General features: G+C 42.4%; 1 protein-coding gene across 2 annotated transcripts in view; it reads left to right on the forward strand.

The window, feature by feature from the left end:
* Positions 1-27861, forward strand: part of adarb1b (adenosine deaminase RNA specific B1b) — a 247942-nt gene that overhangs the window by 206793 nt on the left and 13288 nt on the right. For both annotated transcript variants that reach the window (XM_080753711.1, XM_080753712.1), the window contains exons 6-11: positions 3489-4414; positions 7406-7520; positions 10048-10216; positions 12192-12343; positions 14527-14695; positions 26458-26639. In XM_080753711.1, coding sequence (XP_080609837.1) covers positions 3489-4414; positions 7406-7520; positions 10048-10216; positions 12192-12343; positions 14527-14695; positions 26458-26639 — 1713 coding nt within the window. The remainder of the gene's footprint in view (positions 1-3488; positions 4415-7405; positions 7521-10047; positions 10217-12191; positions 12344-14526; positions 14696-26457; positions 26640-27861) is intronic.

Raw genomic sequence — 27861 nt, forward strand, 5'->3', positions numbered from 1 at the left:
ACATAATAGACACTACCGTTGCGTTATGCATCCAACAGATAGAGCTGTGCTAAAGGGAATGTCAATGTCAATGAATGATCCATATATAAGGCGCACTGGACTATAAGGCGCACTGTAGTTTTTTGAGAAAATTAAAGGCTTTTAAGTGCGCCTTATAGTCCGGAAAATACGGTACTTATAATATAATATATTATAAGTACATCAAGTACATAAGTATCAAGTACATATTATGTACTTGATACAGTCTTTTATTCACATATTATGTACTTGATACAGTCTTTTATTCCCTCTCTATCAAATTGCCAAAAATAGCGTTGCGTCGCGCTGCGACGCGTTGTGAGCTTGTAGATCTGCTATATTTTGGCAAATGTTCCGACCCAGGATAACGGGTTTTGATTATCGCGATAATATCGTGAATCGCGATTGCTTTTGTCACAATAATTGTGATATGACATTTTCATATCGTCCCATCCCTATTTGTGAGCAAGTGAGCCCAAAACAAAACAAAGCTAAGAACACAAGCAGGGTTCTAGAAATGTGATCATTTGATTTGAAACCAGCATAATATGGAAAGCATTAGTTCTGTGTAGGTAACAAATTATGATTACACAAGCTTTTGCCATGTTAACGTGTTTGCTGTCTCACTCCACATTTTCAATGCCAGAGATTAAACCAAAGCTTGTTTCTTTCCATTGCTCATGTTAAAGGATAATTTGCAGAGCATGAACTGTGTGACGTACAGATGTGAGACATGGCCAAGTAGCAGGCACAGACCAGTTCATAAGTATGCATTGGTTGAATAATGCTCCAACTTGAGCTATCCACCATCTTAAAAATGTGACACACAGGCTACTTCTACATAAAAAAAAGAAAGTTACAGCTCAAATGGAAAGAACTTATGGTTGTTTTTAACGGGTTGGAAACCACATCACTTTTACTGACTGGAGCAATGTATTTGAACGATATTGAATGTTAAACTTAGAGTACGGATAATTATAGCTTTCCCCCCCAAAATTGTTAAAATATAATTTACAAATAGACTCTTAACTTGTCTTCAATTTGTGTAATCCTCAGTACATGTTTCTGTGCATGGCATGCTGGTGTGTGTTTGTTTATATTATTGTAAATGGAGTATTGATCATAATTCGATACTCCCTACTAGCTAAGAGCTACCTGTAGCTAAAGTGGTTTGTGTTGAAGAGCAGTACTGTATGTACTTGTGTTCCGGGACAGAAATAAGACAAGCTCCAGTATTCTTTCTGTGAGAGGATGTCCACTTGCATGATATTTTTTAATATTTCTTTTAAGATAAATAATCAAAGTCCAGAAGTTATCTATGTGCTTTTATATTTTGTATCATTCTGTCCTGGAATGTTCACTTCTTTTTATTATGGCCAAACTACTCAATTAATCTTACAATATCCAATATCCTAACAGCACATTTGCCTACATTGCAACTTCCAATAATGTACTAATTTCCATTTAGAAAAGTTCTTCTTGGCTGGCCAGTCTTGTGCATGACTGTGCTCCTTCCCTTGTCCCTCTTGCATTGCTATTATCTGCAAAACAGTCTCGAGAGGGCTTCTCTGCATAGTGCATGAACATGCCTTAAGGATATTGCATGTCATATGAAAAGAAGTGCTTAAAGTGACTAAAGACACAATTTATATTCTTATAGTCATGGAGACGTGTATGACGGATGTAATAATGTTTTGCCTTGCCCCTGGGACATGTCAGTGGGTAGTAGGCAGATCATACCGTAGATAATATGCATGTTTATGCATTTTGTAAACTAAAAAAAAATTACTTGTCTGATGTTATGAGCTCCACGGGGGGGAGGGGAGGGGGGGGGGGAGTTCCTCATGAATGGTTCATTAAGGGGGGGGAAGAAAATAAACTGATATCAACTTTATTCTCCTCAAAACATAATCTATAAATGGTTTTAAGAGCACGTTTGAACCTTTTGCATCCCAATCACCGGTTGAACCTTCCTTAGGATCCTGCCATGGGCGAAGTGCCTCTCGTGTCTTTGATGTTATTCTCCTGTTTGCCTGGTCCTGAGCTCCTGCGCCCCCCCCCCCCCCCCCCCCCCCCCCTTGCACTCCCCCCCTGCACTCCCTCTGTCCCCAAACTACGAGCCCCCCCCCCCCACTCATGCACACTGCGGCTTCTCTCTCCTCCCGAGTACCGCAAGGAGTAACCTATCAAGCCTTTGCTGAGGGATGTTATAAATGAAAATTTTTGCCAATATTCCATCCACTTTGGTAACTGGACCTGGTGATATGTGTTCCTGAGAATCTATACCAGGACGGCAATATCCAAACATCACGGACGCTTTAAAAGAAATCTAGCACATTGCGCTCTAGGCTATTGAGAGGAGTTTGGAGAAAGCCATAGTCAATAAGCATACTGAATTAACAAGGCGGAGGATTATTGACAGCCGTCAAAAGTGTGTGTGTGTGTGTGTGTGTGTGTGTGTGTGTGTGTGTGTGTGTGTGTGTGTGTGTGTGTGTGTGTGTGTGTGTGTGTGTGTGTGTGTGTGTGTGTGTGTGTGTGTGTGTGTGTGTGTGTGTGTGTGTGTGTGTGTGTGTGTGTGCGCCAGGCATGTACAGTAGCGGCCTTCTATAACAACATATAGCACTTGAAGTGTACAGTGTAAATGTCATTAAAATGTTCCTCCTCAAAACCTTTCACACTTTCTCCTCTAACCCTTAGAAAACAGAACAACCCTGCATGTCACGTGCTTCTATCATTAAGCTCATATGAAGAGGTTCACTTCAAAATGAAATATCCATGTTAAAATTAAATATCCTCCTTTTTGTAAAGGGAAACTGCAAATTATTGATAGGGGAAAAAATATTATACTCTGCCTTTTAAAGAAAAACCTTCAATGAATGAATTTAAGATACATAATACATTTTTAGTCATAGTGTTTTGATCTCGGAACTGTAGGAGAAATGAACGGAAATGTAATGAGTAACGTACAGTATCTAGATTAGGGGATAATTATATTTTAAGGTGTATTTGTTTTGGAATGAAATTCTTCATATGGAGTGCCTGATTCTTAGCTGTATTTGTCATCGCATAATGTTATAATAATAGCGTCTATTCTCAGTTATTCTCAGTTAACATGAATGTAAGTTACATCATTTACCATCCGGTTCAGTAGACACTCCAGATATTTACCATTCAATGTTTTGAATGAGGTTAACTTCTCAGAGCCCACCATTCTTTTTTTAGATAAGTAGGTGGTTTTGCTATTGTTTAATAATGGCAGCCATTCTTAAGAGACATGATCCCTGCCAATTATTTTCTTTGAATGGTTTGATGCATTTGATGCGTCAAACAAAAGCTCAGCTTCTCTTGCAGTGATAAAGGAACACAAATCACTGGTTCAGTTCCAAAGAGTGATAAGGGAATCTATAAATTTTGCATTTACAAGATCCTGCGACGAAGGCGTTGTAAGTTACTCTTTCTGGGCACCGCAGGTTCGAGCAGCGCCGACGTTAAGGAAAACCGAAACCTGGACAACGTGTCCTCCAAAGAGGGGGGCGCTGTGGCCGAGCAGCTCCCCAACGGCAGCGGCGGAGGCAGTCGCAAACGCCCCCTGGAGGAGGGCAACAATGGCCACGCGCACACCAAATTCCGCGCCAAGAAACGTAAGAAAACGCCCGGGCCGGTCCTGCCCAAAAACGCACTGATGCAACTGAACGAGATCAAACCGGGGCTCCAGTACAAGCTGCTCTCTCAGACGGGACCGGTCCACGCGCCGGTCTTCGTCATGACCGTGGAGGTCAACGGCCAGCTGTTCGAGGGCACCGGCCCCACTAAGAAGAAGGCCAAGCTGAACGCGGCCGAGAAGGCCCTGCGCTCCTTCGTCCAGTTCCCCAACGCCTCCGAGGCGCACCTGGCCATGGGCCGAACGCTGACCGTCAACACCGACTTCACCTCCGACCAGGCCGACTTCCCGGACATGCTTTTCAACGGCTTTGAGACGCCCGCCGCCACAGAGGACTCTTTCTACCTTGGCTCCAACGGTAGCAGCTCCCTAAATTCCCTGGGGGAGTACCCCCTCCCCGTAGCCCCCGGCAGTAACCTTGTCCAGGCCCCGTTGCCCCCTCCGTCCTCCTTCAGCTCGCCCTCCAGTGGCAAGAACCCCGTCATGATCCTTAACGAGCTCCGACCGGGCCTCAAATACGACTTTGTGTCGGAGAGTGGCGAGAGCCACGCCAAGAATTTTGTGATGTCCGTGTCGGTGGACTCGCAGACATTTGAGGGCTCAGGGCGCAACAAGAAACTGGCCAAGGCCCGGGCAGCCCAGGCTGCCCTGTCGGCGCTCTTCAACATGCAGCTAGACCAGACGCCGTCCCGCCAGCCCATACCCAGCGAGGGACTGCAGCTTCACCTGCCACAGGTAACTCATCTTCAACCATACTTGTTGTTATTATTATTGCGCCCATAGGTCGCAGATTAGTATGTGAACGGCCACAACAAGTCCGTATGTATCTCTGTCTGTCACGCCTGACACTGTGGTTCTATGGGTTTGTCGCTCTGACGTCACTGTGATGTCAGGGGAACCGCTCCTAACAGAATGGGTTTGCCGCTCTGACATCACGCTCTGACTTCACTGTGATGTCACACTTACCAGAATCCCTTTTATGCCCATATTATATGGAGTTCCCTGATGGCATCAATATTAAGCCCATATCTAACAGGACTTCATATGGTAATGCCCATATATGGAGGCCACATCGGCCAAATACCAAACTAACAGAATCCATATATGGCCAAGACAGATGGCCAAATTAAACTTTGGCCAAATTGTGAAATATTAGAGGCAGACATTTTGAAAATAGCCGATCTACATGCTCGCAACGCGAGGCGTTGTGAGCATGTCGATCGGCTATTTTCACAATAGAACCGTGTTATACAAAATGTAATGCCTCAACTCTTAGTGCTCGTCAGGCTGGGTGGGGGACTGGGGGTCCCCAGTTAAAATATGATTATTTTGGGGGTCGCAACCTGAAAAGGTTGAGAACCACTGGTCTAGAACCAAATCAAGCCTGTGTTGGGGCAGGCTAGGCGAGAACTGACTTTGTCGGGTTCTCGCCCTGATGAGTGCTCGGATCTCCTCTTCCTTTTTAAGTCTACATTTCCGCTTTTTCCGATTTTAGTTTTAACTCTTTGAGTGCCACCCCGTTCACCACTAGAGGGCGCCCAGTGGCCATAGAAAATCCCATAGAGATATGCTGGTATATGCAGAAGCCCTGCAGCCATGACTTGCCTGAACACTTTCCTTTGTGCATGTACAGGAAGAGGATGAAGTTAGCTTGAAGTTAGCTATTGGTTACCAAGCATTTTAGAAGCCTTATTTTCGTCAACTTAGCCATGATTAAACCTTGCACACCTCATGCATGGGAAAAAAACAGAGAAGAATGAGCTCTAAAAAATCCAATGCAATCCTGGATTGCATTGAAGTGGATTTGTGCAGTTTGTTCACAGCTTTCAAACAAAAAAATCCGATTGGAAATCCGTTCAGGCATTCTTGAGATAATCGCCATTATGTTTTACATGTTATGTAAACAAACATGGCTGCCCTGTATGTTAGATGGGGTTGTATGGGGGTGGAACATGCAAAATCGCGATTGAAATCATGTTCACTAGATTTGATGGGGTCCAAAAAAAATAAAAAAATAAAATAATAATAATATCCCGAACATGTTCGGGATAGGCACTCTGGTATGCGATAATATATCCCGAACATATTCGGGATAGGCACTCAATGAGTTAAGACATTTCTTTATCTACTATGAGCACACGGTTGGCCAGCTTGTGTTTTTTTCCCTCTCTATAACAGTGTTAGTTAAAATATTTCAGTTCCCTGTCCTGGACCTTTTCCTTGAGGTTCCAGAAAAGGTCCAAATTCTGCTAGCTGTCAAAAGTCCGCCGCTGCAGGTTTTCATTAAAATTGGAGGTCATTCAAGTCAGATTCATGCGGCTGGGGAATAAGGGCAGGTTTCTGCCTTTAACGCCCCAGTAGAGGTGACTGTCAGACACACACGCCACCGTGTGAAGAGAGATAATGCAGCAGAGCAAAGGTAATCACCAAGACACACTGTCAACGCTTCCCTCCCAAAAGCCGCCTTCTTTTCTTTCTTTACTCTCCCTCTCCGCTTGTCATCTGATTCATTCAATGAGCACCATGTGCGGATGATAGCGCCCCCCCACTAATTGCTCTATTAATTCTCTGTCGGTTGATATTTATTTAATTTATGTGCAGCCCGGCTCCATCTGGCAAGAGACTAATGGAAAAACGGTAGAAATATAACACTGCTGTCACAGGGAGGGGGAAAAAAACTAGAACATCCATTTGGGTGGTTTTTTTTTCCCCTCTTTGAATGAATTGAAAGTATTCAAGATTCTTGCACCCTTAATGACTGTAAAACCCTATCGTAAATGCTTTAAATGCTTTAAACATCCAAAAGCAAATCGTTATTGTCCTCATTTACAAACAACTTGCCCTCTTTGTGGAAGGCGCAAAGGGCTGTGCTTGACATAGTAGCTTTTATACCGCTATCAAAAATGCCTCTGTTTTGATGAGGTGGTGTTTTTCATTTTTTTCCTTCTTTTTTTTACGCCTACATCAATGGTGTGTGTGGGGGGGGGGGGTGTTTCGTGCCCCAAGAGTACAGCAATTCCTACATCCATCTCTATGCCGGCGTAGACAACCTTGGGTACTGGGAAGCCAAATGAACCGGCCACGAGTGGGTGACTCTGAAGTAGCAGGGAAGTAATATTGGACTAATCTCTTTAATTTGTGGCCATTCAGCCGTCGGCTCTCCTCTCGGTTGTCGTCATTTTCCACCATATTAGCGGTGGATAAAAAGCTGCCGGCGGGAGGAAGGCAGCTGTCCAAGAAGGAGAGACGCGCAAAGTTCGCCCGAGGCGCCCGGTTGCGTTGCCGGATAGTCTTTGGAGTGTCATGCAGAAGGGTCTCGCCAGAAGACGAAGCACTCGGCGCTTCTGTTTTCCGTTCACTTGTGAGACGTTGAGGAGAAGTCATCGTTGTCATTATGTCAAAACAAATCAGGCTTCCTTGAAAGGCCGGATCTACCTTGAAGGCTTGTATGTGCCTTGGGGGGGTTTCACCCGGTTTGACTTAATAGTTTTATTTTAATTTTTTACACGCTGTCTCTATTTTGGGGCTGAACGTGGAACCTTGCGACAGGTACATGGTGCTCTAGGAGTGGATAACAATCACACGCTGTTTGTAACCCGACATGTGTGTGTGTGCGTGTGTGTGTGTGTGTGTGTGTGTGTGTGTGTGTGTGTGTGTGTGTGCGCGTGTGCGCGAGCACGTGTGTGTGTGTGTGTTTGTGGGTGTGCTTTTGTTTGTTTTCTCCAGGTCCTTGCTGATGCCGTCTCCCGTCTGGTAGTGGATAAGTTCAGCGAACTGACGGACAACTTCACCTCCCCCCACGCCCGACGGAAAGTCCTGGCCGGGGTCGTCATGACGACAGGTAGACATTGTCACCCCCCACCAAGTGGAGGAAGAGTGTTGGTTTATTTTGTTCCTCTTTTTTTTTCTTCCTTTTTATTTCAGCTTATATAACTGCGGTGCTGTTTATTGTATTATATTTACAATGAATGAATGAGTTTTTATTTTCGTGTCTTGTTAAAAAGAAGACCCATCCCTTACGGGATTATAAGACACCAAACATGAATAAACAATACCACATTCAATTACTGGAGACTGCACAACAATAACAATAGAAAAAAAGAAAAGAAAAATAAACAAAAATAAATATACCTCACATTATCATATATATGTTTTCTTTGTCTGTTTGTCCCATGCTTACATGTATATGGGCAGTACAACAACAACACAAAGTAGAAGTAAAAGTATTGGAAATTGGAAATGCTCAAGTAAAGTACAAATATCTCAACATTGTACTTATGTACAGTACTTAAAGGACAACTTTAGTTTTTTACGACAAGGGTTCATATTTTAGATTGTAATTAGAGAAAAGAAAAAGTGAGTGTTAAAATGTTTTCATTTGCTTCGTTCTATTGTTTTATCACGTTTACCGTGCTAAAATGTGGGGCATGCGTACGCATGGGGGCATGCGTACAAGTGGCCAAATATGTCTTTTTAGACACAATAAGCCAGGAGTTTCTTTATTGCTATTTACAGTAACACTTCTAGCCCCCATAATAAGTCACATCCAACCATGAAAGGTTGCGTTGTATCTTGGGAATGGGCTTATTCTGTGTAAAATGACATATTTAGCCACTTGTACGCATGCCCCCAACCACTGAAATAAGAATCTCTAAAACAACAGAAAGAAGTAAATGAAATCAATTTAACACTCATCTTTTATATTCTTTAATTAAAAAATCTAAAACATGAACCCTTGTTGTAAAAAGTTGTCCTTTAAAGGAGTGATAGGCTACAGACCAAAATAGGACCCCCCCTGAATGAGAATGTTTCCACAGACGTTCTCACCTGGTTAGGTTGATATGTCTCATTTCCGCCCCTGTTCTGAGATTTGTAGATTAGTCCCCACTGCTAAAACGGGCTTATCGTCTCTATCCAAAAGCGCACATTTCGGCCACTTCCAAAAAAAAAATCTTTTATGAATCGTCCAGACATGATTTCCTACAGACACCACACACGGTGTTTTAGCGAGACGCACTGTGCATTCTATGTAAACAAAGCAATGAGCACGGCCACTTCCTGCCTCGCTCCAAGAGAGTGGAAGTCTCGCGAGAGCTCGAGGCAGCATTGCTTTCCTTAGCCCTGTTAAACAGGCTATTAACCCTTCACAGGCTACAACAGCGAGTCTGGTATGTCTAGGAAGCATGTCTGGACGATTCATAAAAAAATATTGTTTTTAAGTGGAAGAAATGGGCGCTTTTGGATAGAGTCGATAAGCCCGTTTTAGCAGCGGGGACTAATCTACAGATCTCAGAACAGGGGCAGAAATGAGGCATATCAACCTAACAAGGTAAGAAGGTCTGTGGAAAGATTCTCATTCAGGGGGGGTCCTATTTTGGTCTGTATTACTCCTTTAAGCAAATGTACTTACTTTACACCGCTGCTTGTACGTCTATCTTCATGTACTCTTCTGCTGAGATGAACTACTGTACTGGCGCACCACTGCTTCCTGGCACCACCACTAGCTTTATGTAGGCTCTAAACGACACACCAGGGTGCCTTAAGGCCCTGCACGGAAAGCTTTGAGGGAAGAGGAACCTCTTGGAATTCACGGCCCACTTGTCAACTGGCATTAGTAGCTTCAAAAAACCTCTCTGAGATGCTGTTACAAATGCATTCGTAACACCTACTGTAGATGAGACCTCTGTGACAATTACATGGCACGTTCATAAACTCTGGTTCACTCCAAACCTTGCAAGTTATTTCTTATTTTCCATTTATAATTTTTTTTACACGGCAGTACTACGAATTGCACTAAATTGAGTCTCAGACAGTGTATTCTCTCTGTGTGGGATTCGTTATCTACAAACTCAGGCTCTGTTTGAGATTTAGTCTCGTTGTACAATACAGAAGCGGTTACACATGCAAAAGTGAGTGATAAATGAACTGCACCAATCACAGACTGAAAGAGCAGATGTGTATTGCATTGCATATTGTACAATAATGCAAACTACTGTGACAAATACGCCACAAACATGTTTTCACCGGGGATTTCTTTGATCAGTTATTGTTGTTGCGATTACTGTTAATTTAGATTTCGTCCGTACAAGTCGATATTCGTAAAAGCCCTTGGTTAGCTGGACGCTTCATATTATGAAGAGTCCTGCCAACTAAGGGTCTTTGTATAGTATGTATTCATCCATTGATGTGTGTGTGTGTGTGTGTGTGTGTGTGTGTGTGTGTGTGTGTGTGTGTGTGTGTGTGTGTGTGTGTGTGTGTGTGTGTGTGTGTGTGTGTGTGTGTGTGTGTGTGTGTGTGTGTGTGTGTGTGTGTGTGTGTGTGTGTGCGTGTGTGCACGCACGTGCCCTCGTCCCCTCTTTGCCCCTCAGGCACAGATGTGAAGGAAGCGCAGGTCATCTGCGTCTCCACGGGAACCAAGTGCATCAACGGTGAATACATGAGCGACCGCGGCCTGGCGCTCAACGACTGCCACGCTGAGATCATCGCCAGACGCTCCCTCATCAGATACCTCTACACCCAGCTGGAGTTCTTCCTCAGGTCAGTGAGTGGCAGGGGCGTCACAAGGGGGGGGGGGGGGGGGAGTGGGACTGAGTTACTAGGGCCCAAGGTGGAGGGGGGCCTCGATTATTTTATACTTATGCTATTGAAAAATAGCAGATATACAAGCTCACAGCGCGGCACCGAGTGCCGCGCTGCGAGCTCGTAGATCTGCTATTTTTTGAAAAGTCGTGAAAATGTGTGCAAGTCTTTGAATGTATGTATTTTTTAAGCGATCATTTGTAACTCAAATTTTGCTTCTGGGGGGTCCCTGGAACTAAATATTTTGAGATGGCCAGGGGTACTTGCACAAATTTTCATTTATTTTTTCTTCAAAAATAGCAGATCTACAAGCTTGCAGTGCAGCACTCGGTGCCGCGCAGGGAGCTTGTATATCTGCTATTTTTCAATAGTTAAAGCACAAAATAATGCGTTATAATGCGTTCCCAGTCTAAATGGGTTAAACCCCCTCCCCCTATGAAGAACATTCATGGGGGGCCCGCAGTGAATCCTTGTACACAGGGCCCAGAATTTGGTGCGACACCCCTGGGTGAATGGGTGGGTCGATGTGGTTGGGTCGAGGTGGGTAGTTGGGTGGTTGGGTCGAGGTGGGAATGACGTTGTAGAACAGTCATATAAATATAAAGCAATTGGGAGCAAAATTCATTTCAAAAGCTGTTTTACTCAAAGTGGGGTCCGGGCACCCCCAGGGGTCCTTGAGGGAGTTCCAGGGGGTCCCCAGCCAAATCATGGATAGGAACCATATGAACCCTTATGAGTCTGTAACTCAAAGAGTCTCTAACTCAAAGAGAGCCCGTTAGGGTCCATTTGGTTCCATTTGTACAATCTCAGAGTAAAATTATCATTGATTTTACAATATAAATTGGGGTCCAAGAGATGGAAATGCCATTTAATGGCCGGGGATCCGTAGCCTAATGCTTGTCAAACTGGGGGTCCTTGAAATGGTTGGGAATCACTACTAGAGCCGTAAAAATCTCTCTCTCTTATGGGGGTCCCTGGCATATCTTTTCAAATGAGGATCCGCGGCCTAATAAGTGTGAATTTGGGGGGTCCTTGACATGAAAAAGTTTGAGAACCATTGCATTATATATCTTGATTCCAGTCAAATATTTAACTTGTTTTTTGTTATTTATTTAATGTTTTTATACTGTATTGTAAATTTAATTTAAAAGTTATTTGTGGCAGTGGGAAAGGACTGCAACCCAAACATGAAGTCATACAGTACAGTAGTTCAGAGATACGTCACAGGCTAACTGACATCACATTATTCCTGGGCAGGCCACCCGGCCTGGTGAAGACATGTGCTCCACTGTATATCATTTCTATATCAACCCATTTAGAACGGGTACTCATTATTGTGTATCATTATTTTATGCTTTAACTATTGAAAAATGGCAGATATACAAACTGCAAGCTTGTAGATCTGCTATTTTTGAAAAATCGTGACATTTTGAATTTGGACCCGATTCTATAAGTGTCTTTTGAATCCTTCTAAGGTTTTCTGTAAAACCTATGTTTCTATGTCAGCAATCTAACCAGCCATCGTCAAAGAAAAGGTCCTTTTCACTTAACTGGAGCTCAGTTAGTCTGTTCTTGAGAGACTACTATGTCAGTGGTGCTCAAACCTTTTCATGTGAAGGACCCCCAAAATGATATGTATTTGGCCACGGACCCCCATCTCAAAATATCTAGTTCCAGGGACCCCCCAGAAGCAAAATTTGAGTTACAAACGTTCGCTTTGAAAACACATAATATATTCAAAGATTTGCACACATTTTCACGACTTTCTCAAAAATAGCAGATCTACAAGCTCGCAGAGTGCCGCGCTGTGAGCTTGTATATCTGCTATTTTTCACTGGTTGAAGCATTCAATAATTCTAGACCCAAATGGCTTAAAAAAAAACATATCCTCATTCATTTGACACTCTCCCTCCATCCTGGTGTGTTGCCGCAGCAACAACAAAGAAGACCACCAGAAGTCCATATTTGTGCGGTGTGACAAGCGAGGCTACAGGCTAAAGGAGCACGTTCAGTTCCATCTCTACATCAGCACCTCGCCCTGCGGAGACGCCCGCATCTTCTCCCCACACGAGGCTGGAGTGGAAGGTACAGCACAGCACATCTTAGATTTAGTTTCAGTCATAGTCTTTGGAGCAATGTTGTTTTTGACAGCAAATTTTGATTTAGTTTTAGTCATAGTCTTTTTAATAAAATGTGTTTTAGTTTTAGTCATAATTTAGTCACCTGAAAAGTTTTAGTTTTAGTCTAATTTTAGTCGCTAAATATCATAAGATTTTAGGCGCTTAAATCTACATTTGATTTAGTCAACTAAAATGTATTTTGGCAGGCCTTGATGGCATCGTAATGACTGATTTTACACTTGGTTGCGTGCTGAAAATAGCCGATCTAATATATTTATGTTTTAGTCATCACAGCTTAGTTTTTATTTAGTTTTCGTCAGTGAAAAAAACGCGGTCGACAAAAAATTTTAGTCATAGTTTTAGTCGACGAAATCAACACTGCTTTGGAGTAAAACAAATATTTTAGTTTTGGTCACGTTTTTATCATCAGAAATGTTTCACATTTGGTCTATTTTTTGTCGACTAAATATCATACATTTTTCAAATTTTCAAATCGGTACACAGTATGTCCACACTCAGGTCTTCAACATGGATCTGTCCCATATAGCACCACCATCAGGCTGATTTTTTCAAACACATTCTTGGACACTGCTCCTACACATTTTGCCCTAAAATCACGCTGCGACCTAACGGTCGCTTATCTCCCGATTAGGGAGTCTTACTGGTTTTAACATTGTGTTTATTAGCACGCAGTGCCTGTGACACAAACCCTATTGTTCCAGCCCCCATCTTCCTCATCTCGGCACGGCTGACACATTTTTAATTGATTCTCACGCTTGTTTTGCGAGCTCTGTATCAACACCTGGTTATTTTATTCAATTAACTTTGTTTTCCTCTCATGCTTGGCTTCATTTAATTAGAATTCCACCCCAACATCCAAATGCACATGGCAAACACATTTAAACAAGGCTCTAGTAATTAGCGTGTTTTGTGTCTCTCCTTCTCATCTCCATCAGTCCTCCTCCCCCCTCCTCTCCCTCCCTGTCTGTCTGTGTGATTAACCAGGCTCTTTAGTCTGTCACGTTGTTTTCCATTGTACATGACACACTCCATATCAAACGGCCACATTCAATTAGTCAGCGGGCAGATAGGGGGGCCTGCCGACTCGCGAGACAGAAAAATATATTGATAACGTAGCGATAAAGACGTTGCTCATGCTTATGGAAGAAGAAAAAAAAGGGTGCTTTTGAAGACTTTGAAGACTGTGCTCTGAGTCGGCTATTTTGCACTCGTTCCTAATGTCAGCTGCAACAATTATTGAGTACCTGAGACGAATAACAGTTGAATATAGATATTTTTTTGATTTACCAGATTGTAAAGCACAAACTAGAAGTTTGTAATCTGTTAAATTCTTAATGCACTCCCCCCTCATTTTGTTGAATTAGATGTATTTTTACTTAACTCATATATATATTAGGAATTATAAGACATAATACTTATGGAAAGTGGAAAAAGAGTACATCTCCAACAGTTTGTGGGACAACAGTATACTGTAAAGCCCTTTGCACACAGGACATTTGCGTTTTTTTCGTTTGCGGCATGAATAAAACGCATTGGATTTGGTGTGCAAGGCTGTGCGGAATCGGCGCTGCGGATCCCAAAAGGAGTCATAAAAGGAGTGAAGAGTTTTTTACCGCATGCGACAAGACGCACGAATCGAACTGGGTTCGATCGAGAAAAAGACGCACGGCCGCAGCCACTCGTCGCACGGCCAATTCGGATCCGGTGTGTATGAGGTCGTAGAGAATCATTGTTTTCTTTTTAAAAAGTGAAATTGTCCGTTTTATCCGCACGGATAAACGCGCCTGTGTGCAAAGGGCTTAAGTCAGTACAAGCAATATTCAGCAGACAAAGGGAGCAGATAACATTAAAACAGACTATTAAACAAAATGAGGGGGGAGTGCATTAACAATTTAGCAGATTAAAAATGACTAGTTTGTGGTTTACAGTCTTGTAAATCAAAAAATATCTACATAAAAAAAATATATAAATTTACAAAGGGAGCAGATAACGTTAAAACAGACTATTAAAAAAAATGAGGGGGGAGTGCATTAAGAATTTAACAGATTCAAAAAAATATACATATACCTGTATGGACTTAGACTGTTATTCGTCTCAGGTTCTCATTATTGTTTCCCTTCCGCACAGACCAAGGGGACAGGCACCCCAACCGGAAAGCACGAGGTCAGCTGCGGACCAAGATAGAGTCTGGTGAGGGGACCATTCCTGTCAGGTCCAGCAACACCATCCAGACCTGGGATGGAGTACTGCAGGGGGAGAGGCTACTCACCATGTCCTGCAGCGACAAGATTTCAAGGTACGGTAGTTCCGCTAACCACTTAACCACATTAACAAAATGGAAGCCAAGGTTTCTAACATTTCTAGCTGTTGCTGGTGCCGCCGTTGACTTAGGCTTTATTTTGAAGAGCCTCGGAAGCTTCGTGCGTGTGCACGTGAGTGTCCGCTGACGATTGAGGAAGATAATCCATTTGTTTACAAACGCTCGCGAAACTAAAATCCAAACCGGGGCCTAACATCGCGGGAAAGTGTTGCCGTGAAAACAATCAGATCTCTGCTTCCCTGGCGTTCTTTGCACCTTATTCAGAGATATAAAGCCCTTTTTATGTTTCAGCATAGAATGGAAGTGTATGCAGCCTAGACGGTCCATTTTGTTTCTGTGCGAGCCACGTTATGACGTATGGACCTGGGTCTTTCACAGGGAACACAACATGCGCGCAGCTGCACGCTGCACAGTTAACCCCTTGTCTCGTTTCTCAACGAGACAACTTAGTTTTGGCACAGCGACCTCCAGTGGCCGTATCTCGTTACTGAACGAGTTTGGCCCCCAATTTTTTTTTCTTTTTTTTTTAAACAATATTTTTATTTTATTTTTTTTCCAAAAACATACAAAACAACATACACAGGACAACAACAGACTACCTACAGACAAAACAAGCAAAACAAAAGAAAGTACAACAACACGAAAAAAACAACGAAAAAAAAAACTGACACTAACACGACACACAAGAGCATTAAACAACAATGATACAAAGAGCACATGTACCATCCACACTAATCACACCCAGAGTCCCACGCAGTGGCGGTTGGTACCTATATTGCGCCCTATGCGAGGTAGTATACATAATTTACGACACGAGCACAGATAGTTTGTGTTACACTAGAAGTGGCAACCTATATAAAACTGTAGACTGACTACGCAACCACCACAGACTGCAACACATTTCTGGTCGGTCGCCTTTTTTAACAGTCAGTGGCGAGTGGGACCTGTGCTGAGCTTCTAAGTGCTTCTTTAAATTAGCCGTAAATATCTTGGAAGCAGACAGGCACCAATTGTTACCCGGACACAGCTTGCATATGAGAGTAATGTTTTTGTCTTTTTCTCCGACATAATCAGAATAATGCCTGTTGTCAGGCTGCATTGCTGCACATGGCAGATAGACAGACAGACAGGCAGACAGACAGCTACACACACCCCTTTCACACGTTTATTTGTTGACAGAATAAGACAGAAGGAGGAAATGTGACTCTGGGCTTCTTTTTTCTCTGTGCCAACAAAATGAATAGTGAATGGGACACTTTTTTTTTTTTTTTTTTTCAATAATATATTTTTTATTGATTTTCAAACGTTATGACACAAACAAGACAGACAGCTCAGCTCAGACACGTTGCAAAAGCAAAGGACACAGGTATCAATGTACATTTCTTTACACTTTTTTTTTTAATAACGGGATTACTTTTTTGAAAATGTAACTAAGTAACTAATCGCTATATTGTAAAAAATAACTCGTTAGGTTACTCCGTTACCGCCAAACCTAACACCGTTACGTACCGCCGTTAGTTATAACGCCGTTACACCCAACACTGTAAGTGTCTTCCTCTGTGTTTTTAACTTTAACACACTGCTGCTATGCACCATGTGGCCGTAAAGTCAATAGCAGGTACAATAATAATTTCAAGATGTGAGTAATTGAATTGACCAGACTAACAATAGAATACAACAGAACTTCAGAAGATACTTCTATAAAATGAAGGATGGATTGGCACACACATATTCAGTGAAGGTAGTTCAGAAGTGTTTTGCGCGCACCATGTTTCAAGAATCACATATTGGGACATGTTTTTTTTTTTTTTAAACAGTTTTGGGATTTTTTAACCCCTGTGCATTTGGTGTGGGCTCAAGTTGAGCCTTTGTTGAAAATAGAAGATCTATAGGCTAAAAACACATCACATCTTGAGCTTATTCAGTAAGAGCTGCTATTTTGCTTCCTTATTTTAATTTTAATTTCGTTTTTGCACTTCATGTCAGCAATCTGGCCAGCCATCGTCAAAGAAAAGGTCCTTTTCACTTAACTGGAGCTCAGTTAGTCTGTTCTTGAGAGACTAATATGTCAGTGGTTCTCAAACCTTTTCATGTGAAGGACCCCCAAAATTATATTTATTTGGCCACGGACCCCCATCTCAAAATATGTAGTTCCAGGGACCACCCAGAAGCAAAATTTGAGTTACAAACGTTCGCTTTGAAAATACATATATTCAAAGATTTGCACACATTTTCAGGACTTTTTCCAAAAATAGCAGATCTACAAGCTCACAGCGCGCTGTGAGCTTGTATATCTGCTATTTTTCACTGGTTAAAGCATTCAATAAGTCTAGGCCTAAATAAGTGAAATCAGTTCAGTGAAGCTGAAGTCCGTTCCATTCCATTAAGACAACTAGATTTGGCTTGTCAAGGGATGCTTAGCCACTAATTATATCGATTGTTTTCTTGTTTTTGGTTTTCCAAGCTTATTTGTAGATTATTGATTGTCAAATTATGCTAACTCCAAACAGGTTTGCAGGTGCTCACAAGATTCCACCTAAAACTTCTCAAAACAAGAAGTGTCACCATAATATAACAAGTTACAAACACAAGGAATTAAATTCACATTTAGATAATTGTTTACCCGTTTCCGTCTTGGATTTATTTTATTCATGCTGCGACGTATCACATTATATTACTATTATTTTTTTGTTTTAAGATTTGTTTTGGGGCTTTTATGCCTTTATTGGTTAGGACAGTACAGTAGACTGACAGGAAATTGGGGGAGAGATGGGGAGTGACACCCGCAAAGGTCGTCCGGATCGGGAATCGAACCGGGCAAGTGGTACAGTATGCGCCTGGACCAGTAAGCCAGCGGGCGCCCCCATCGCATTATATTCTTGCAATATCAATCTCCCAAGTCAACTCAAGTCCGTATTTTATTCAGGCCATGTCAGGGACAAGCTGAATTGATGGGTCCTTAGTCCCTCTGGCATTTTTACAGCCGGAGCACCTCCCAGGATCTTTAGTTTGTGTCCGTGTTCAAGGCAACGTCGCCACTCGCCCTGATGGACGATAAAAGCACTCCATAACTCTTCGTCGTTCCTCTCCTCTTCCTCCCCCCCTTTCTTCTTCTCCTCCTGCTCACAGGGGCAGAGTACACTACCAGAACACACAGTGACTGAATGTTCACTATATATCCCATCTAGAACGGGTACACTGTATTGTGTATCATTATTTTATGTTTTAACTATTGAAAAATAGCAGATATACAAGCTCACAGCGCGGCACCACATACAGTACATACTGTATAAATGTATCCGCCTTATTCCACCTTTATCTTTCCATTTCCACAACAATATACAGACAGAAATGGCATATTTTGGACATAGTTCGATTCGTGATTAATCATGATTAATTAATTTTTAAGCTGTGATTAATCTGATTAAATTTTTTAATAATTTGACAGCCCTAATTAATATATATATATATATATGTGTGTGTGTGTGTGTGTGTGTGTGTGTGTGTGTGTGTGTGTGTGTGTGTGTGTGTGTGTGTGTGTGTGTGTGTGTGTGTGTGTGTGTGTGTGTGTGTGTGTGTGTGTGTGTGTGCGTGTGCTTTTCTGCCGTTGGCTATCCATTCACGTCATTCACAATGGTGACTAGATGTCCCAAAAATCCTAGCACATTTTTAATGTAGCAGTGGTCTTCTTACTTTGATAAAACTATGTATAAACACAACAGGCTGGGAAACAACTCCTTTCTCATTTCTTCCTCCTAAAACAGGTCAGCAGTGAGTGACTGAGTCTGAACACTAAAGTGAGATTTTTAGGCTATACATTATTGTGGAGGCACTTGTGCACCGAAAATAGCCAATCTACAAGCTCACAGTCACAAAACAGAATGTCCTGACTCATGCATGCAACGTGTTGTGAGCTTGTAGATCTGCTACTTTTTTCCGTCACTTTAACACAACATACATTATAATTTTTTAGGCATAACACTATAGTTGATAATGCTCATATCCTCATCTGATCTTTGATTGAAATATCAACAAATTCACGTTCAGTGGAGCCAGTTGGACGTCAACGTGACGGCGTCAATGACGGCGTCCGACGCCGGCACGACGCTGTCTTTTTGGTGGAGCCCTGGGGTTATGGATAGACTGTTCAAAGTCCCTGACTTTTGCCCACACCATTCCACCTGATTTTATATTGACTGTGTCAATTCTTGTTCAACAGTTAAAGCATTCAATAATCCTAGGCCTAAATGGCATATTCCCAGAGTTATATTTATAGTCCTCCGTCTATCGTTTGTCTTCTGCTTTACCTTTGAATCGCATGTAAAGCTCCCATTTGGTTCCTTTTATGTATCTGTACTGTCTGTACTATGAACCGTGAAACTCCGTAAGGTGTGGATATGTCTCTGCATTAGTGCCGCCAAGACAAATTCCTCTGCATTTATTCTACTTGAGGAATACAGGAAGTATTTTTTTCTCATGCTGCCAGAGGGCTCCTAGTGAGAGCGAGACCCTAAAGCTAATTTTGTTTATGCCAGAGCAAGAATAGGCGAAATCAGTAAGAATACTGCCCATACTATGTTAGCAAAAAAAACACAGGTGTCCAAAATGGTGGTAACATTAACTCATCTACTGCTTATGACTAGTTTGACGAGTTATATTTATGGGTCCATTCTGCTTATGACGAGTTTGACCTTTGATTTTTTTTTTTCTTTTTTTTTTTGAAAAAATATTTTTGGACCCCATTAAATCTAGTAAATAGGATTTCAATCGCGATTTTGCATGTTTCACCCCCATACAACCCCATCTTTCAAACAGGGCAGCCATCTTTGTTTACATAACATAAACATAATGGCTGTTACTGTATCTCATGAATGCCTGAACGGATTTCCAATCGGATTTTTTGGTTTGAAAGCTGTGAAATCCTGCACACACATGGTGCATCATATGTGCATGGGCGTGCATGATCCGTGCACTATAAATTACATGGAAGTCTATGGAGACTTCTGGCGGGATAACCTGAAAAGATGGCATTCAAAATGGCAGGAAATGAGTTAAAAACTAGGTTATACCATATTTGGCTTCGACCTGACGCATCCACTTTGTTTACCTAACATATAACTGGTAGATATATTATTTGCAAACAACAACACCTTCTTATTCCCCTATGAGGTGCAATAATCCATCATAAAGAAATAAGACAGGAGAGTGATCAGAGTGAGAATGGAATGTTTACTATAGAGAGAGAGATCAGGTACAGTACAGAATAATCCATGGTTCAATGGGTTGTGCTCTCTGCCAACTGATGTTTTGACATGAGTTTAAGTATGGTCATTTGGTCAGTCAATGGATGACGTTTCAACATGTAAGTATGGTCATTTGGTCAGTCAATGGATGACGTTACAACATTTAAGTATGGTCATTTGGTCAGTCAATGGATGACGTTTCAACATTTCATAGGATGTTTCTTGTCCACAAGTGGGTTCCATATACGTGGCGAAGAGTTCATAGGTTCCTGAAGAGATGTCCATTCACTGATGTCTGCATGACACCAGGCTGAGCCTTATAAACCAAAACAATTCTCATTGTTTTAGGTACAGGCTAGACAGTAGATAAGGCCTCATTTCTACCAGACACAAACCTGGCCTTGTAAATGCTGCACATGGCATTATAGCAGGACACAGTCACAAGCTGTGCCTTAGGGTCAGGTGGTCAGTTGGTCATCAATATGAATTGATAAAAAGATGATATAAACCACATCAATACCTAACAGTAACCTAGCAGCAGCTGCCGACACCTGTAGCGCTCTTCTTTTTTTTGCTCTTGAATAATTGTTATCGATAAAGCTGTGTGTGTGTATGTTATCGCAATAATGCACTCGAAGTCGTGCTACGCTGTGAGATATTGGCTCTGATCTACGGCGCTCGGCTGACCGCGGCGTACGGTGCCAGTGCCAATATCTCACGGCGCATGGCATCCTGTCCCATCTATTACCGCTTAAACACCACAGTTTACGTATTAGCAGTATGAGAAATGCCACGCCGAGAACAGACCGTGTCCGTCTCTGCTTAACTCTTTACCTCGTGACTTGTCACGGAGTGCCTGTTTAGTTGGCTGAGAAATCTGCTCCCTCTCCGCGTGAGGGATTATTAGCTGGAGGGTGCCGTTTAGTACTACAACTGGCTGGCACAGGTTGACTGTACCCGGCATGGTGGTTCTCCTTTTCATTTTGATTCCATGCCCTGCCCTCAGGGTATGTCAGGTACAGTAAGTACAGAGAGTTCTGCTATATGCCTCCTCTCTCTCACTGTGCCTCTATCTGCTTAAATGGACTCATTAGGAAACCCACAGCGGTCCGTTTTTACGCTCTCAAGAGCAGGGGCGTCACAGGGTGGGGGGGGGGGGGGGGGGATGGGCGCTGAGTTACTAGGGCCCAAAAGTATTTTATACTTTAGCTATTGAAAAATGGCAGATATACAAAGCTTACAGTTTACAGTTTAGGCATTTAGCAGACGCTTTTAATCCAAAGCGATTTACAATAAGCAGCATTTTACTTTAATAAGCACAATCTAATATGTCAGTACATTAACAACAATATAACAATATAACAAATGCATAGGAATATCAATCTAGAAAAACAATAACATAGGTAGACCACGCAAATAATAATAATAACCTTAAATAAATGCTATCTAGCTTCATGTATGGCACTGAGTGCCGCGCTGCGAGCTTGTAGATCTGCTATTTTTTGAAAAGTTGTGAAAATGTGTGCAAATCTTTGAATATTGTATTCTTGAAGCGAATATTTGTAACTAAAATTTTGGGGGCGTCCCAGGAAATAAATATTTTGAGATGGGGGTCCGTGGCAAAATACATATCATTTTGGGGGTCTTTCTATCAGGTTTGAGCGCCACTGACATAAAAACATAGGTTTTTCAAAAAACCTTAGAAGGATTTGAAATATTCAAAGTTCACGATTTTTCAAAAATAGCAGATCTACACACGCAATAATGCGTTCCCAGTCTAAATGGGTTAAACCCCTTCCCCTATGAAGAACATTCATGGTGCGACACCCCTGCTCAAGAGTTACATGAACAGAGGTCTTCGTTTATTTAAACAGAAACTCAGTCCTAAAAGGATCCGAGTATAATCACACGCAGTCCTAAATGGACCCAAGGGTAATCAAACTTGGTTCGAAATGGACCCAGGGACAACAGGTCTAGACCCCGGCCGACCAGAATGAGAGAGATTCTAGGGGCAGCATGCTCTGGAATATATAATTAACCATCACAATAGTATGCAATTCCAAAATTCCAATTCATTTGTCGCGTTTCAATGCATATTTTGTTTATAGAAATAATAAATTATGTAACTATATTTTCAGTAAGGCTTCGTAAAACAATGCTCATCTTAGCGTTCGGTTACCGTATGTTGCCTCCCTCATAAATGTGCCTTTTTCGTGGATGGCTTCTCACTTGCAGTTCCATAAAGTTTTACAGTAGGCCAAGCGTAATTAAAAGTCTGAAATCTGCAGAAACCTGAGGGATAGGAGTGAACTGCAGAAGCCCGTTATAAAACACAATGCACCGCAATCTATAACGACAAAGCCGCATAAGAATGAAAGCTCTAGTCTGTATTAGTCAAATTAACACATCAATGATGATAATCAAATATGCAAGAACAGACGATATGGCTTTTATATTATTTCCAGCACAAATTACCAGTTGGTCCATGTTAAATATGTCTCATTTTAAAACCGAAGATGAAAGAATTTATACAGGAAAAAAAAGCTGATTGTCTTTGTGGGTTCATACAATACATTTCAGATTTGCTTATCTGAGACCCATGGCAATTCTGTTAGACCTCGTGAGTCAAGTCAAGATTTTGGAACCCGGATCTGCGCAGGTCTACGATAGGGCCTCTGGTTGTTTGGTTCAGGAGGACCCATGAAGGCCTCCACAAGCACATTAGTTCTAATGTGTTAGGCACGAAATGTTTTGACGACGTGGCTTCATAATTCTCTGATTTACTGCCCAAGGGTACGGCATGGTATCAAGAAATTCATATTGTAATGTTTCTCTCTCACGCGTGCACAGACAGTATATAGACCATTGCATATGGCAACCGTGTCATCAGAAAACGCTTCCGCTGATGTTGCCCGAGGTGCCGTGGCCTCGCGTTCGGCAACATCTCAGGACCGTGTTGTTAACACATCAGGTGCCCCTGGATTGCCCCATTTATCCCCTCTCGCTGCCCAGGCCCACCACCATTGTATTGAATCCGGCCATGCTGCGTCAATGCATGCGTCATGACGTCACTTGGTCACATGAGCGCAGACAGGATGTTATTGTGTAACTTTCTGTATAGACCAGTGTTGATCATAGCTGTTCATTGCCGATCAAAATTTGGACATTTTGCCGCACCCCGCCACAGTTTTAGCCATAAAACAAACATCAGAGATAAAGGGCGTTAAAGATGGGGAAATGCATTGGAGTATACGGAGAAAAACGGCCGTGCGATGCTCTCAGCGTCGACTCGAAGCGACTAGCGGCTAATGGGCTACATCCAGGCGCAGCCCCAACCTAACGGTGAGATTTAAAGTTAATACTGTAAATACAGTAAACACGTCAACGCGTTGTGGGCCTCCAGAGACATCAAAGAGATTGGCGTGTAGACACCTCGTGGGCATCCCATGAGTTAATTTCACACACGCTCACCCGGTCCGCCTGGAGTCAGGGACGGACGTATATGGGAAGCGATGCGCGACGTGACCGAATCGCCAGCCTTGTTTATCAACGTCTTATTTCCGTCGCTTGGTAATGGTGCTTTAACCCTGCGTCTCTCTGTCTCTTTCTCTCCCAATTCTCTCGCTTCATCTCCATCTCTGTCTCCCTCCGTCTTCCTGCGTCACTCCCTCTCTCTCAACTCTTAACTCCCGGCCTCGCTTTACCCACTCCTGTGCTCTCTCTCTCTCAGTGGCGTCAGTTCAGAAAAAGCTAAGGTATGGCAACATGACTGGTGTCTTGCACGCGCGCCTTCGCGCGCGTGCAAGACACCAGTCATGTTGCCATACCTTAGCAACAAGCATGATACATTTATTTTAAGAAGTACTTTCTATTTTTTTCCCCCGTTTCTACGGTTTCTTGGGCTGGATATGGCAGCCTGGAACGGTTGTTCAAGTGCAGCTAAACTTGGCATGTTAGTAAACGTGCCACAATTAACAATAATGCATTGGACCTGTGCAGCTGACCTGTGGAACCTGGGAATATACCATTTTGTCAAGATGGGGAGAATATAATTATAATACCTTGTTAAAGTGACCATTTTGTTAAATGTGTTGTAGTTATTTTAATGTAATTTAACAACATAATAACCAGCACAGATAGACAAAGAGACATTCATGATTTTATACGTAAAAGTAACTTTTATTTTCCCCCCTGGACTCAGGGTATGGCAGCTGCATACCCCTGCCATACCCAATAGACCGTTTGTCAGCCTTCTGATTGGTCCCTGAGACTCCCTGACTGGCCAACCAGAAAAAAACATTCACTTTTTGCTATCGGGGGTGGAGTTTGTGCAGTGGAGAATGTTGCTTCAGCCTTTCAAAAACTGTCCGCAGTGCGCGACACGGAGATCGGCCGGTACGGTGATAGCGACGGCAAGCGTCAAGCGATCTCGCTCATCATAACGAATAAGCTTCAACAAACTAGTTCACATGTACCTTATCAATGGTCTAAGAGTCACGATTGGGTACATATAATTTAAATGGGCAGAATTACGAAAAGCCAGCCTATTATGTGAGGAGAAACATTCTCTCTGTCCTCTTCCTAGTACCCAAGATGCAATGCGCTTCTCTTTCTATCTCTGATCCAGAGGATTAAACTAATTAAAACATTTATTTTTCGGGGGAAAACTACTGTTTTGCTATGTAATTACTGTACCTTTTTCTTCCCTTTTTATTAATATCACGTAGATGTGTTTTTTGTGGTACTTTATATAGCTGTAATGAGGCTATGAAGGGAAAAAAAATCGCATCCACTACCACTATAAAAGAATCTGCAAAGAGGATTCTGTCCCACTGGGATTAAACAAATTAAAACATATATTTTCGGGTAAATCCCCTGTTTTGCAATGTAACTACTGTACCTTTGTCTTCCCTTTTTATTAATATCACCTAGGTGTTTTTCCTTTGGTACTTTATATAGCTGTAATGAGGCTATGAAGGGAAAAAAAATCCCATCCACTTCCACTATAAAAACAATCTGCCCAGGGTTAATGTCCCATCATAGTAACAGGGCAGAATGGGGCGGGATTTGCAAAAGGGTTTATTGACGCCCCTGTCTCTCTCTCTCTCTCTCTCTCTCTCTCTCTCTCTCTCTCTCTCTCTCTCTCTCTCTCTCTCTCTCTCTCTCTCTCTCTCTCTCTCTCTCTCTCTCTCCCCGCTACTCTGCCCCCCGTCTGTTCCACTATGTCATTGGTGAACCTCTGTATGTGAGGCAGGCAGTTGATGCTTGGCAGAGCATGTCAATGGGAAAATGACTAAGGAGAGATGGCTAATGACACACGGCAGAGAAATACACCCAAGTTTGGGGAGGGAAATGAAATTGGATACCTCAGAGTGTACACAGCTGTAGGATTGTGTGTGTGTGTGTGTGGGGGGGGGGGGGGGGCACTACTACACACACACACACATTTGTGTGTAGCAATATGTGTCTACATGTTTGCATATCGTCGTTGTCGGGTGGAAACCTTATATGTCCAAGACCGTTCGTTTTGTATTTATCATTTTAAAAATGAACAAAACTAATGAAAATAGCTGATCTACAAGCACACAACGCCTCGCACCGCGAGGCGTTGTGTGCTTGTAGATCGGCTGTTTTCACTAGTTTTGTGCGACGGCCTTGTATGATGAAGCAGGGCTTTACTTAGCGAAAAAACGTACAACTTTGAAACTTGGAGATACGTGGTTTCTGCCCGACAGTGACGATATCCTACCTCACTAATGGCAGTTACACTTCAAGTGTTTGTCTCAAAATATTGACAGGCGGGGGTGGGAGACGGGTGGCTAGCGATATATAACACATTAACAGACAATTTGCCTGTTAAAGTGTCCTTGAACCAGACACTGTACCTATGGAATCGAGTGTCTCAGTATCACTGTCGTGCCAGTGTTTTATGATTCATTTTGGAGAGACTAAGAACTAACTATACATTTTCCTTCCCATTTCCAACTGCTTTGATGAAATACACAAATTCACTGTATACAGTATGCCACACAATTGTGGTACATTTCCTTACAGTTTGTGTTTGTTGCTATAACACTTACTAGGGCAAAAATAATGGTGATATTGACTTTAAATTGACATCTACAACGTGGTGGCCATAATGCATCATTGGAGTAGAACAGAGAATGGTAAAAATAAACTTAACACCATGAATGTAACATTTTTACTCCCTTTTTTCTGTTTTTTGTCTCCTCAGTGTCCCTTCTAGTGGCCTATATTTATATACAATATATATTTTAATATGCATGTTGTAGCCCCTTTAATTTCCTCTCTCAACATGGGTTCCAACATAAATAAATGTTTTTTAAACTATTGTATAAATCTATAATAATGATCAACATTGAACTGAAAGTGTGAGTGCTTTCATAGATTTGTAGATCTGCTGAGAGAGAGAGAAAGATACTGCATGCAACAAAGTTCAACAAAGCCTCAACGCGATGTGTTTGTGTGCTACAGGTGGAATGTGGTGGGGATCCAGGGGTCCCTGATGAGCTACTTCTCAGAGCCCATCTACTTCTCCAGCATCATCCTGGGCAGCCTCTACCACGGGGACCACCTCTCCAGGGCCATGTACCAGCGCATCGCAGACATCGAGGACCTACCGCAGCAGTTCACCCTCAACAGACCTACACTCAGTGGTCAGTGTGTGCACTTTGATTCGGGGTCAGGGGGCAAAAATTCGGTATCAGCCACCAAAGTGTTGCTTATTATTAAAGGTTCGGGTCGGAGACACTTGCAGTACGCCAAAGGATTTTGGAGCCATTTACTGCCATAAATGTTTATACCAGGGGTCTTCAACGTTTTCAGGCCAAGGACCCCCTAGCTGAGAGAGAGATGAAACAGGGACCCCCGCTGCATATTGTATAAATGTGTGATGCAGATTTTCATCGATTTCATAGATAGATTCATATTCGACTTGTTTGACAGCACGGTCATCTGTCAATTTTGATTCATGTTAATGTGTATTTTCAGACATTTAACCACTTAAATCGTCGATATTTTGTAAACTTGACCTTTCACTCTGTACTTGGTCTGCTCTTTATTTCCTCTACAACAAACCTATTTGCCGAAAATAGCTGATCCACAAGCTCTCAACGCCTCGCAGCACGAGGCGTTGAGAGCTTGTAGATCTGCTATTTTTGGCTAGAGTAGTGTATAGCATATTTTTTGGCTAGAGTTCTCCTTGGAATAGGGATGCGAGGGTTCAAGTTCTTAATCTAAAATAATTATCCTATCACACAAGGATTTGGCGGCCCCCCTGTAGTAACTCTGAGGACCCCCTAGGGGTCCCGGACCCCCTGTTGAAGACCCCTGGTTTATACAGTTGATTTTGGTGGAAAGGGCTATTGGCTGCTGGATGATCCCCTGTTTTAATCCAAGCAGCATTCAAGAGATTCCCTGGGGAGCTCAATAACACTCCCCCTATCATTCTATATAGTCCGTATTTTCCGGACTATAAGGCGCACCGGACTATAAGGCGCACTGTCAATGAATGGTCTATTTTCGAACTGTTTTCATATATAAGGCGCACCGGACTATAAGGCGCACATAATAGACGCTACCGTTGTGTTATGCATCCAACAGATGGAGCTGTGCTAAAGGGAATGTCAATGTCAATGAATGATCCATATGTGACTAGGTCTGGCACTTTAGTCCTTATGTCTGCATTGGTCATTTTTCTTTTTTGTACAGATTATCCAAGTACAGAATCTAAGCTTTCATATGATGTATCATTTGTTGGAATTGGAGCATATTTGAGCCATTTGAATGCCAGGAACATTTTTACACCTCTAGGTCGCCAGAAGTGGGTGTGACAATGGGAGGGACAATAGGTACTTACCTACACCCCTAAATCACTCC

The sequence above is a fragment of the Nannobrachium achirus genome (genome assembly GCF_963921795.1).
Source record: "Nannobrachium achirus genome assembly, chromosome: 22".
NCBI lineage: Eukaryota > Metazoa > Chordata > Actinopteri > Myctophiformes > Myctophidae > Nannobrachium > Nannobrachium achirus.